Raw genomic sequence first — 12,309 nt, forward strand, 5'->3', positions numbered from 1 at the left:
CATTACAACCTTACTGTTTTTTGCATTCTTGTTCTTGTGGGTGTAAAACAAAAAAAAACATTGCATTTCTAGAAAGTTTCTGAACTGCAAAGAATGAAGACGTTTGTTAAGCGGAGGCACTAACTGAACCTTTATTTTTCACATAATTACCATTTGACATTACAGTTAAAGAAAAAATAACAAAGTCATTTAGGTGAGAACAGTGAGCTTCCACTTGACACGGTCTCTCATCTTTGGTGGCGTTAGGACTTCAGTGACTACAGGAAGGAAAAAAAAAATCATGAGAAACAATGTTACCTCATCTGCATGTGAAAATTACTTTCCCACTGTCAATTAGATACCCGCTGTCTTTACTTTTCACAGCCAACTCATTCCTTTCTCACATGGCAAACATCAGATGAACTGAAATATCCAAAAGTTCTAACAGTGACCTGTGAGTGTTTATAATGAGTTGACAAATTCTGCTCACCTTGTTGTGAGGCTGCAGGTCTCTGCTGCTGCTGCTGCTGCTGCTGGAAAGAAGTCATGATGCTGTTGGCAGTCGAATTTGGCCCAGTGAGCTGAGAAGAACAAAACCAGTCAAATAAATATTACAAAAGAATATGTAAAAATTAAAATTCATTCCCTGTTTCCTGTCCTGAACGTGACACCAGAAAAAAACAGAATAACATGATACTGGTGTTCTATTTACCGGAGCTTGACTGTTCTGCAGGCTTTCAGGCCACACCTCAGGAACGGCTGCCTCCAGCATCTGCAGAGCCTCCTCGTAGGCCAGCTGCAGCTTCTCTGCCTGTTTGTCAAACTGGAAAAGCGCCAGGGCCTTCAGCAGGCTGTGAACTTCCTCTGCGGGGGGGGGGGATGAGCCATCAGTCAAACTGGATGAATGACCACTGTGATTATACAGAAAACTGCTCCAAGAAAGAGGACTACATGTTTCAGTCTAGAATCAGACCACATTCCCCATCATCCTTCAAATCCATCCACTTAATATTAGCAACCTAGCACAAAACCTCCCTATCAAACACACGAAGGTAAGTAAACAATTCAAAGTGTTTGTGTGTGTACCTCTCATCTTGTCCACAGTGGAGATGATTTCACTCAGAGCGCACATCAGCGCTCTGTCCTCCATTGGGTTTCCCTCTTTCAGACTCAACTTCTTCCGCTCTGCTTTGCGGCGGTTCTTTGATGACCTCCTTCAGACGGAGAACGAATGTAAGTCCGCTAACCAAACTGAGGTCGCTTCAGCAGAATGTGAGCAACGGGTTTCAGATGTGTGTGCGTGTTTATCTTACGAGGAGATGCGAGAGTTGCTCTGGGAGTATTTGGAGCCGGTCATCACACTGCTGGCTTCAGAGTAAAGTTCGGCCTCAGGACAGTCAGGGCCGTCCTCGTCTGATGAAGAGGACAGAGGTTTACTGCTGCAGTTTTAGGCTTCAGCTGCTGAACACAAATCCATTTCCTTTTTAATGCTTTGCTAAGTTCCTTTTGGCCTCCGATGTTCAAATCCACATTTGAAAGAATGAAACAAGTTGACTCATATCCATATTGTGCTGACTGGTCTAACAAATTTTCATCAATGTTTTCACCTTTAAATAAATACTTTCTTTAAGGACCTTAAGTCTCTCTCACTTACATTCACCTAAGGAGGTGAATATTTGATACTGTACAGAAAACATTTTGGTGAGACAGAGCTGACCTAAAATCAAAACAACAGCTAAAACAGATGGTGAATGTTTGTCAGTTCAGACTTATTCTCACCCAGCATGTCCAGTCTGGCCTTCTCTTTCTGCTCTCGAACCACAGCCAGTCGGCTCCTGTGCCGTGTGAACGTGGCCACCTGAGTCTCCAGGAAGGCAGTCTGGGTGCTGATGGCTGACGCAGGAAAACGTGAAAGACATTAACACAAGATTTGTGTTTAGCCTCCTACTTTTATTTCTGAAGAATAGCTATAGTTAGCACGAGAAGCCACCAGGCTGAATTATCCTTACCTTCCAGCAGGGCTGGTTTGAGGTTGGTTTCAGTGATGTCTTGTCTGTTGTGCATGTAAATCTGAAGCAGACAAAAACAAAATCTCACCAAGTGCCATCTAGTTCCATTACTGCAAAGAGAAGGCAGAAATCTCTACAGCCAATATCTCCAAAACTCTGCAGCTCACACCACAAAAATCCAGATGGATAAACAGCAAGAACGTGGTATTTATAACTGACCAATCGAAGCGCCTCGTCCCAGACTGCACCAGTGATCAGAGCCAAGATAGCCTCCTCACAGTCCTATTGGAAATAGAAATGTGGACTTTAAGCCTCAGTATGCAGCAAGAGACAAGAAGTGGCCTTTCGTGAGATGATTTTCAGAGTATATTAACTACAAAACCGAAGATCGTTTCACGTTAATTCATACTGCTGAGCTGTGGCAGGAAGCTGTTTCATTCAAAGCCGCTGCGTCAAGCAGCTTGTTGCTGAGGAGGATCTTACTTTGGCGTACTGGTCCAGCAGCAGAGCAGCTTCTGAGTGCCGTCGCTGTTCAGTCAGCTTCTCTATAAGAGAGTGAAACAAGCTCTTTTACATGCAGTAGCTCCCCGGTGGATGCAGAGTCTCGGCTGCTAACCTGTCTGCATTTTCATCTTTCAGTTCGTCTACCTGTCGTCATGGTTACCTGCCAGGTCTCTAGCCAGCAGAGCTAACTGGTCTGGTGGTAGAGGGATTTGCTGTGCCACACAGATGGCGTATCTCCAACTGGAGCTGCTGGCGAATGCCTGCAGGGCGCTGGCCAGCTCTCCACATCGCCATAGCAACAGTCCGGCCTGCTCCGCCTGTTGCTGCTCCATCAGGTGCTGGGCATAGGCACAGCTCAGAGCCTAGAGGTCAGGGGTCACAGCAGGGGTTCACATGTTACTGTGGGGCCTTCTCCTAGTACATTTACTCAAGTGCTGCACTTATATACAGATTTAAAGTACTTGTACTTTACCTTGAGTATTTTCTTTTCATGTCACTTTCTACTTCTGTTCCATTACATTTCAAAGTGAAATATTGTAGGTTTTACTTTGTATATTTGACAGCTTTACTTAGTAGTTTACTAGTAGCTCATAAAATGTGATGTTTGGTTAGTTGATTATTCAGCTAAGTGTGTCCAGCTAACTGGAAACTATATATATTTTTTACATGAAGAAAATAATTAGCAGATTAATGCATAATTAAAATAATCTTTAGTCCAATACAAAATAGTTGTCTAATCATCCAGTGTGATCAGATACAGAACAGTTACCATGGCCTTTGTACTGTCCTGAGTACTTTTATTTTTAATACTTTAAGTGCATTTTCCTGATTATACCTGCATACCTTTATTTGATTAACTTTTTTCAATTTTGGAATTGAAAAATCCTTTTCAAAGGACTTTTACTTATAAGGGAGTATTTTAACAGTGTGATGTTGGTACTTTCCTTTTTAAGGGTGTCAGAGAATTTTAAAAAGTCTTTGTGCAAATATAACCAACTAAACTATTAAAAATGTCGGTAGGTAGGTAGAGTAACTTCTGGGTGAAGACTGTGAGCTGTGTGTGTTTGTACCTTGTAGTGAGGACTGTCTGCTGTGTACAGTCGCAGAGCTTCGCTGTAGAGTTTCTGCTCATTCACAAGCTGCAAAGCTTCAGGGAAATGCTCCTCTCCTGAACACACAGCACAGCAGAGCTTGTCCACACTTTGGGAAACGTCAGCATTTGCAGCTTCTACTCTCACCTCATGTTATCCAGGAACTTTTTCTTTCGTAAATAATGTGTGCATGATAACTAACAACTGTAATCCATGTGCCCATCATCTTGAGGTACATCTCAGTATTCCTACTTTCTGATGGAATATTTGGACTGACCACACTTGCTGAGGTGCTGCAGGGCCTTCCTGTAGCGTTTCAGGTGTTTGTCGATGGTGTAGCGCTGATAGTTTGGCTCCAGGCTCTTCAGCATGTTTAAGAAAGGGAGGTACTCTTTGGGGTCCTGCAGGGAAAGCAGAGAAAAACTGACCAATGCACACTCATAAGCTCATTTACCAATCACAGTTTGGATATATAATGAGCCTATGCTGATATTTTCACATTTTTTGCCCAAGTGGACTGCTGGAAATACATTTAAATATTACACATAAAATTTGTGATCGATTCAAACTAATTACATCTTTCATATTTTATTTAATCCTGGTGCACTGATTCTATGCATCCTCATTTCTGGATTAAACTTCATCTGTCACTTTATGTCATGGCTTCTTCTGTTTACCATAAATATGTAAAGATACAAATAGCAAAAATTCTAAATACATTACAGAAACTATTTCTACTATCAAAGCTGATTAACTAGATTTTGGAACAACCTGTGGTTTAAGTTAACATATTATTGAGTAAATCTGCAAGATATTTAGCACCTTAAATGCCTCTAGTCAAATTTTCAGTTCAGCTGTGGTGTTTTTGTGCATAAATCTGACTGATATACTACACCACACTCAGTTACCATTTTTAAATTGTCAGGCAAATAAAGATTCGAGTTCAACAAGATAATGAAAATGTTTTCTCCACAGCCATCTTGTACCTTCTGGGATTTCTCAGCCACCATGAGCACCAGATCAAAGTCGTACGTTCCCAGAGAGTGGTCGTACAGGTCGTTCACATTGACAAGGAAGAGGAGGTACTTTAATGCCTCTTCAGCACTCACAGCACCTGGGGCTTCAGGTGGGTTCACTGGACAAATACACAAACACAGTGCACAATGAGGAAGAGTGTGTGTGTGTGTGTTTGTTTATCTGAGTGACAAACACAGAAGAAAGGTCATCAGTGTGCCTACCTCGAAGCTCATGGACTTTCTGCAGAGCGATCTCCAGCTCTGGGACAGTCTTCTTCACATGAGTCGTCAGTATGGAAAGAAAGAACCTGGATTGGTAAAATTAATGTTTTATATCCCGCTTGAGCCTCAACATTCAAAGCAGATGTTTACGAATTAATTTCAATATCACTGACTTGTTTTGACCCAGTGTTTCCATGGAGCTCCGTAAAGCATCACAAACTACATCCACCTTCTTCTGCCCAGAGACGAGCTGGGTCTGCACCAGGCTGCCCTCAGGACGAGGGTACATGCTGCTGGTCGTGTCCTCCTCCCTGGATACCAAAGAAAAAAACAAAGTAACAACAAGAGTTGTTTTTCGTCAATTTCAAATCTTCTCTAGCAGATCTAAAGAGTCTCACATGAGCTCTGTGAGGAAGAGGTTGATGTGGTTTGTGGAGTTGAGCTGTGTGATGAAGGTCTCTATGTTCTCCAGGAAAACCTGTGGGAACAGATGAAAACACGACCAGTCAGAAACACACATGGTGTCAAAGTCAGAGCCGAAAGCAGTCAAAATACTGAATCACGTTTTAATAAACCACACAGAAATCTGGTCTTCACAACGTTTACCCTTTCACCACTCAAAAGCACAATTTACTCACCTTCAAACAATTACAGTTAGCTGCACGGACAAATTCATGTGAAACCTTTTAAATACCTTTGGGTTGTGGTCATAAATGAAGTTCAAGTTAATCCTCAGCTTCCTCATACACTCAAAGACATCTCTGAACCTCAAACTGAAAAACAAAACAACACACAGGACTAAATTTAATGCTTTCTGCTTCCAATTTTTAGGTCTCAGGATGCAAGTTTTGACATTTACATGGCGTCAAAAAGATCATTAAGTATCATTTAAGTACTCAAAAGTTTAGTTAAGAAATTAAAAGATGGGTTTGCTGTAGCTACAGAAGAAAGAATATCAAAGTCACCTGTCCAACCACGTCCTGAGCTGAGCCAACACCAGTGCTTGATGATGCACAGTCTCCAGATTCCCACGAGGCATCTGGACACAAATGCACCAAAATACAGAGAACACACACTGCTAGATTAACACACAGAAATGTTTCATTTGCATCTGAATCTTGGATTGTCATGAAAATACACACACTCATAGACGATCAAATTTGCAGTAACCTTAAACAACTTTACAATTCAATTCAATTTCAATTTCATTTATCTAGTGCCAAATCACAACAAAAGTTAACGCATGACAAATAGACACTTTCCAAATAGACCATTCCACAGAGACATGTCTGTGTGTGTCTGTGTGGTAAACTGACCTGCAGAATTACTCTGGTGTCTTGTGGGACCATGGTAACGATCCTGGATCCTCTTTCCACCCGCCGCAGCGTCTCATCATTCTGACCTCCATCTGAAGCCAAAGATGCCTGCAGTCCTATGGGGGTCAAAGGTCATTTAAAATATAGCTGAAATACAGCAGTATGAATCAGCTCATTAAAACTTTGTATGTATTCTATGTAATACTGGACAGTGTATCTAAATGTATTTTGATCTGAACAGACACACACTCAGGATTTTTCTGTGTGTGTGTGTCTCCAGCCTACCTTTGATATTGAGCGTGCTCAGCTGGAGGCAGCGGCAGGTGTGGGAGTGTGTGGTGATGAGGAGGAAGTTGTCGCAAACAGCAAAGGAGGAAATATTGGAGGCCAGCTGAGGAAGAGGAAGACGTAAATGAACACATTTCTCATCATGTGATGAATGCACTGAGAGCGTGGATGAGACCAAGGGGATAGCGTACCTCTGTTTCTCCAGCATACAGGTGGGATCGGTCAGTCAGGCCAAGAAGACATTCCTGAAGATATGAGGGCAAATAATATCCATTTAGGTCTGTACACAAGAACTCGCTCGTAGTTAGTCAGTAATAAGTTAGTAAGCTAGTTTGTTCCTACTTCCCCACTGATGCTGCAGAGAGCTGTCTGAACACAGGGAACAGGGAAGTTGACACTACATCCACTGGAGTCACGCCAATCCTCCACTGATGGCTCAGGACGGTCTGCACAGAAATACAAAAAACCAACAAAATGGTAATTAACCTGGAAGAAAATCTCCCATTTTGGAGGATCACAGAAAAAGCCTCTGGCTAATTTCTATGCTATGCAGTGTACTTTTTGAATAATCATACAATGCATCTGGAATCAACGAATGTCCAACAAAACAAATCATTAAGCAAAACACATTACTCAGCAGCAGAAGAAGTTTTGGTGACTGACCCCAGAGCAGCTTTCTGATCTGTCCATCCTCCAGCTGTACTGCCACTGTGCCCGTCTGTGAGCAGTGAACCATACTGACCACAACACCGTCCACTTCTATCTCCGTCCTGAAGCACAGAAACGCCAAGCTGAGTGCTGACTCACAACACAAAACAATTCAGTCGAACAGACGAAAGGAGAGTGCGTTTGGCTCGGCCCTGCTGACCTGACAGCGAGTGTGTCATCAGGGTCTTGAGCCGACTGGAGCATTAGCAGGCTAGAGGAGGTTGGCAGCAGACCGGACCTCACAGCCACAAACAACTCATCCTCCAGCCACAGCAACTGCCGCAGGGCCAGAGGCTCCTCCTGGAGAGCCGCCACTCTGCGTGAAAATCAGGGAAAGGGATTCATAAGGGAACATGAGTGTTTTGTTTTGATTTGTTCAGAACACATCTTAAGTTTTGCCACCTGCAAAACACACTCTGCAATTGGAATGTCAGCACCTAACTTCACTTGATACCAGCAGCAGGACTGCAGGATGCTGTGTTACCTGAAGGTTTTCTTGAGGACCAGGGGACGAGACACCACGCGGAACCCGTTTAAGGATTTGTCAGCCTGTTCCCCTGAATCTGAACAGATTGGTGGGTGAAGTAAATAGAACAAATTGATCAGAATAATATTTAGAACACATAGATAAACATCAGTGTTCACATTAAAAAAAATCTAAATGTCAGCATCTGTGCATGTGACTATTTTTTTCTGCATAGGAGTATCTGTCTCCTTGGTTATGGAGGCTGTTTCCTCTAGTTAGTCAGGATTTGCAATCATATTTTCAAAACATCTCAAACTGTAACATCAGGTGAAACATTCAACAAGCTTCATTTTACTCGCATCTACTCCCATGACGACGGTCTTTGTACATCCCACCTTGGCTGTAGACTGAGATCTGTCCATCAGAAGTCAACGCTGCCAGCTGATTGGTCCTCTGTGATTGGCAGAGGAAGGCCACCTGGTTGACCGGTGATGGCAGCTGCAGCTCGAATGAACACATGGGAGGAGGAACCACACACTGCCTGAAGGTTGTCACCAGGATTTTATCTGGGGGGGAAGTTAAATAAATATTGAAGTCATGTTTGGAATCAGTTCCATGTCCTCTCGTCTCATTGGCTCTCACCTCCATCTATCACAGCGACATTGGCATTGTCGGCGGCGTTCAGCCCGGGGCTCCTCTCAGTCGTCCAGCCCCAGTCGTAGGAGATGCTGGTCCAGCTGTGGGTCATGATGTGGAGCCTTAGGGGGCGCTCAGGGTCCCAGCAGATACAGACTGGGGCCTTCTGAGAGTCTCTGCCAAAATCCAGACTCTGCTTCAGATACCAGTGGTAGTTCCCCACTGTCCACAGCTGGACTGCATGGAGAAATTTAAGGTGGTCACATACTTTACATTTACATATTATTTAATTAATTTATTGCATTTATTGACTACAGAAAGTTCAGAACTCATTGTAGGATGTCTCCAAACATAAGAAAGAAAGTAGATTGACAGATTAAGTATATAATAAAAATAATTTGACTTAGAAAATGTGTTTTTGATTGATTCAGGCAGTGATCTATGCTATGCTCTATGATCTATGATCTATGTCGTGATGCTGATGTGATCAACATGTTACATGTCACACCGACAGGCCTGAGGGAGGAGCTACAACCTTTGGCCGAACTTACTGTAAGTGCGGACTTGCTCATCTTCCCTGGCAGTCACATCTTCCAACCAAACCGCTAAAACAGTCGAGTCACTGTTCCACAGCAGGTCCTTCACCTGAAACACACACACACACACACCAGTCAAAGTGTTTCATACTGGTCCTGATAAATAAAAATCAGCAGCTGAAGTTCCTTATTTAGATCCTTCTGAAGTCACACATGATTCAGGTGTAGCTAAACGTACCTTGGCCTGGTCTCTGCCGAATGGGAGGGTGAAGTCTCCATGCAGCAGTCCATTCTTTTCCATGAAAACCACACTGTGTTTGTTGGGATGACGCTGAGTGCTCGCTATCAGGTTGCCTGAGGGTCTGAAACACCAGGAGGACAAAATTTTGAACAGAAACTCACATGTCAACCAATCAAAAGAGGTAAGGATGAGCTACAATAAAACTGTTTTGGCTGCACTCTTACTTCCAGCAGAGCGCCTGCTCCAGGCCGTTGATGGGCTCACTGGTGGCCTGCAGGACGCCTTCTCGGTTCCAGACCCGGACCTTCCTGGCTCCGGTCTGAGGACAGACGGCGCTGACGGCAAACAGCTGACCATCACCTCGCCATGTCACCCGCGGCCTGTGATCGTCCCATGCCGCAGCCGGCTGCACCTCCTGTCGGTGCATATTTACATCACAATTTTTACTTAATTTTCAACAATTTTTTTGATACCTTTTTTTTGTTTGCTTTGAAGTTATGTTTCTGTAGTTGAGCACTGACCTGGATCTTCCTCTGAGCCGCCTGTTTTCCTTCTGAGCCGTGGAACTGAGTCTCCTTCTTTCCCCAACCCACTGTGATGAACTTCCCTGTAAAACACATAATATGCAGTTTATTAAAAAATTATTATTCAGCCATATTACAAATATTTTTACATTTTATGCATCATCCTGGTCTCCTGTGAGGTCTACTTGAAGATACGGTACCTTCACCAAAGTCGTCCTGGTGTATTCCAATCTCAGTGATCGGCTCAAAGTCTTTGGTCATCATGATGATCGTTTCCTGACCTGTGAACACAAATTATTAGTGATTTATTCATTGCATTGGATAGCCATGGTTTTTAGAAATGATTTTAAAATTTTAATGCTTGTTTTTTGTATAACTGAGCAGCCTTGCTCTCTTCCATTGCTGACCTGCTAACCACCTCCTCGTACCGAATAGACTCATTTTGAAAAAAGTAAACAGAAATTTTGATCATCTTTCACAATCTCCTATCAACGAGATGATGCTACCTTTAAATTTCTCAACTACTAGTGCTTACCTTCGCTTTATAACAACGTATAAAGCGTAATTGTATTAACTTTATACTTTACATTTAGACAGCAGGGGTCTGTGCTGGCCATTAGCCTATTGTTGAACAAATAATAAACATGTATCTTAATATTTCTGGTGTGGTTCTGCGTGTAGTGATGCAGAGGTAATCACACAATACAACTCAAGACTGACAGCCCCACTGATGGCTCTCTCACTGACAATCCTCAACATTAAATATGTTTTTGACATCTGTACATTATACTGACCAGTAGTGAGAACGACAAGCTCTTCATCTGGACTCCAACTCATCGCGGTCAGGCCACTGTCCACACTGCCAACACACTCCAACTGTGGAAATCACACACATTTTGTTAGGGTTTAGGGGTAAGGGGCTAACCCAAACTCTTCAACTTCTCCTTGCTGCTGACCTGACAGGTGTTCAGGTTGAAGAGAATGACGTCACCAGCAGCTGTGGCCAAACATGCCGACTCCAGTTCAGCCAGGTCCTGAAGTCCAACCACCACTCCGCTGTCGTCCTCCGGGAGAAAACCCTCTGCTGTCAGCGAGGCCTCACTGACCACCTGCCGAACAGAAAGGAGGAAATTCAGTTATGAGAAAACCAACTTTCACTCCCACATGTAGCCTATAACTAAGATTCCTAATTAAAATCATGCACCTTTCCTTTATTACATGATCAAAAGCCAAATTTGGACACATCTCTGAACAGAGCTCTGATCAGCCAATGATGAGAAACCTTATGTCATATGTCTCACCTGGCCAGTTCGTGGGTCATACTCTGTGATGGAGTAGTTTGAAGCAACCAGCAGTGAGCTGGTGTCAGCCCGCACAGCAAAACACTGTGGGGAGCCCGGACCCTGCAGCTCGGAGCTCCGCAGGCTCTTCAGCAGCTTCAGGTTCCGCATTTTAGCTCAGGAGAGACCGACGACACACCAAGCCTGAGTTTGCACCCGAAGGCTGTCAAACACCTGAAACAGCAGAAATTCAACACTCACAACTGAAACTGACAGATACACTTAGGTAGTATGTCAGTATTGTGAAAAGTACAACAGAAAATTTTCTGGAAGTTTAGTTAACGTATAGTCTTGAAAATCTTGAAAAGGCTTTAATGTTGCCTTTAATGCTCTTACATTAATGTTACAGCTGGTGTCATTTTACTGTCTGAAAAGAACAGTGAAAACCTCTACCTGCGGGACCAATCATGTCTATAAAAGGCGACTTTTCAGTTTCTCCTGGAGCGAAACATTTCTTAAAGTACCAGGACAAATTCTGAACATTAATAATATAAAAATATTCAACGATTAATTGGCCTAAGTTGGTCTGTCGCACAACCCCGATGATATGAAATTAATGCTTTCAGATTTGGGGTTAAATGTCTTGCTTGTACTCGGTTGAAATTAAAGAAAGAAATTAAATTTAAATATTAAATGTTTCGGTAATTCATCAAGTGAACTTCCATTCGTTGACTGTTGAAGGTAAAAGATTTTCTGCTCTCCTCTGTTTCGTGTTTTACCCTGAAAAAATAATGCATAATCTCTCTAGTATCTCTTCTTCCATCATCGGACATAGCTCGGCCCAACTTTTCCGTTTTAAACCAAAATTTGGATCCTAACACAATTATTTAAATTGGTAAAGAGCTAATAACTCTTTCACCATCGTGCTTCAAAACAACGCTACATATCCAGTTCAAGATTTTCTGAAATCTTCGCCTGTTAAGAGTTTTTCAGTGCGCTTCACATGAAATCGGTACGGCGTATCAATCCGCGTAAAAACACAAAGATAACGTAAACCGACAGTGACGGTGTCATTTTAAAAGTACCTTGACAGTGTAAACAACTAATTTGGTAGAAGTTTTGTGGGCCAAACTGATGTCTGTAGAAGTCAGCTACAGGATGTCCGACAATGGAACCGGCTGTGCTAGCTTGGCTTTAAAAAAAAACAGCGGCATGACATTTAGCCGCAATAACTGAATGAACCAAACATAAAATGACAGCTTTGAAACTTGACAAAATCATAAGAAAACTGTAAAAACCCACCGAGAAAAAAGAGCTGAATAAAGCCTTGTAAAAGTCCCGCATCAATACAACAACATCACGCATGTGGCGCTGTCAGACTCATAACCTCTCACCTCTGACGCAGGTACGTGATGTCACGGCGGTGTCGCCCTCTGGAGGCGTGGAGTAAACATACACATATGAGCTTAAATTGACTTTCATTGTAGAGAAAA

General features: G+C 42.8%; 1 protein-coding gene across 2 annotated transcripts; it reads right to left on the reverse strand.

Annotated features, from left to right (window-relative positions):
- Positions 1-106: 106 nt before the first annotated feature.
- On the reverse strand, positions 107-12,290 carry elp1 (elongator acetyltransferase complex subunit 1). 2 transcript variants are annotated; one of them, XM_046406720.1, is made up of 36 exons: positions 12,211-12,290; positions 10,838-11,050; positions 10,493-10,645; positions 10,331-10,412; positions 9,737-9,817; positions 9,534-9,619; positions 9,237-9,427; positions 9,010-9,133; positions 8,787-8,880; positions 8,242-8,472; positions 7,995-8,165; positions 7,618-7,696; positions 7,294-7,449; positions 7,089-7,195; positions 6,768-6,871; positions 6,617-6,670; positions 6,423-6,528; positions 6,138-6,253; positions 5,787-5,860; positions 5,516-5,594; positions 5,220-5,299; positions 4,995-5,132; positions 4,822-4,907; positions 4,570-4,718; positions 3,861-3,984; positions 3,563-3,660; positions 2,653-2,854; positions 2,472-2,533; positions 2,208-2,270; positions 1,989-2,049; positions 1,759-1,872; positions 1,293-1,392; positions 1,066-1,193; positions 692-843; positions 470-560; positions 107-257 (listed from the first exon to the last, which is right to left on the reverse strand). In XM_046406720.1, the coding sequence occupies exons 2-36, from the start codon at positions 10,985-10,987 to the stop codon at positions 190-192; spliced, it is 3,954 nt and encodes a 1,317-aa protein (XP_046262676.1). In that variant the 5' UTR covers positions 10,988-11,050; positions 12,211-12,290; the 3' UTR covers positions 107-189. The 2 variants fall into 2 exon arrangements, with proteins under 2 accessions (XP_046262676.1, XP_046262675.1); XM_046406719.1 differs by having other exon boundaries at positions 12,119-12,247.
- Between the last annotated feature and the right edge of the window lie 19 nt (positions 12,291-12,309).

Source organism: Scatophagus argus, chromosome 12, assembly GCF_020382885.2.
Source record: "Scatophagus argus isolate fScaArg1 chromosome 12, fScaArg1.pri, whole genome shotgun sequence".
NCBI lineage: Eukaryota > Metazoa > Chordata > Actinopteri > Scatophagidae > Scatophagus > Scatophagus argus.

Excerpts from the sequence above, each read along its gene's own strand:
- elp1 (XM_046406720.1), bottom strand. The coding sequence starts at position 10,987 with ATGCGGAACCTGAAGCTGCTGAAGAGCCTGCGGAGCTCCGAGCTGCAG. Across the intron at positions 9,428-9,533 it reads CGGCTCAGAGGAAGATCCAG|GAGGTGCAGCCGGCTGCGGC; the intron begins GTCAGTGCTCAA and ends ATGCACCGACAG. Across the intron at positions 5,595-5,786 it reads CTCAGGACGTGGTTGGACAG|TTTGAGGTTCAGAGATGTCT; the intron begins GTGACTTTGATA and ends TTTGTTTTTCAG.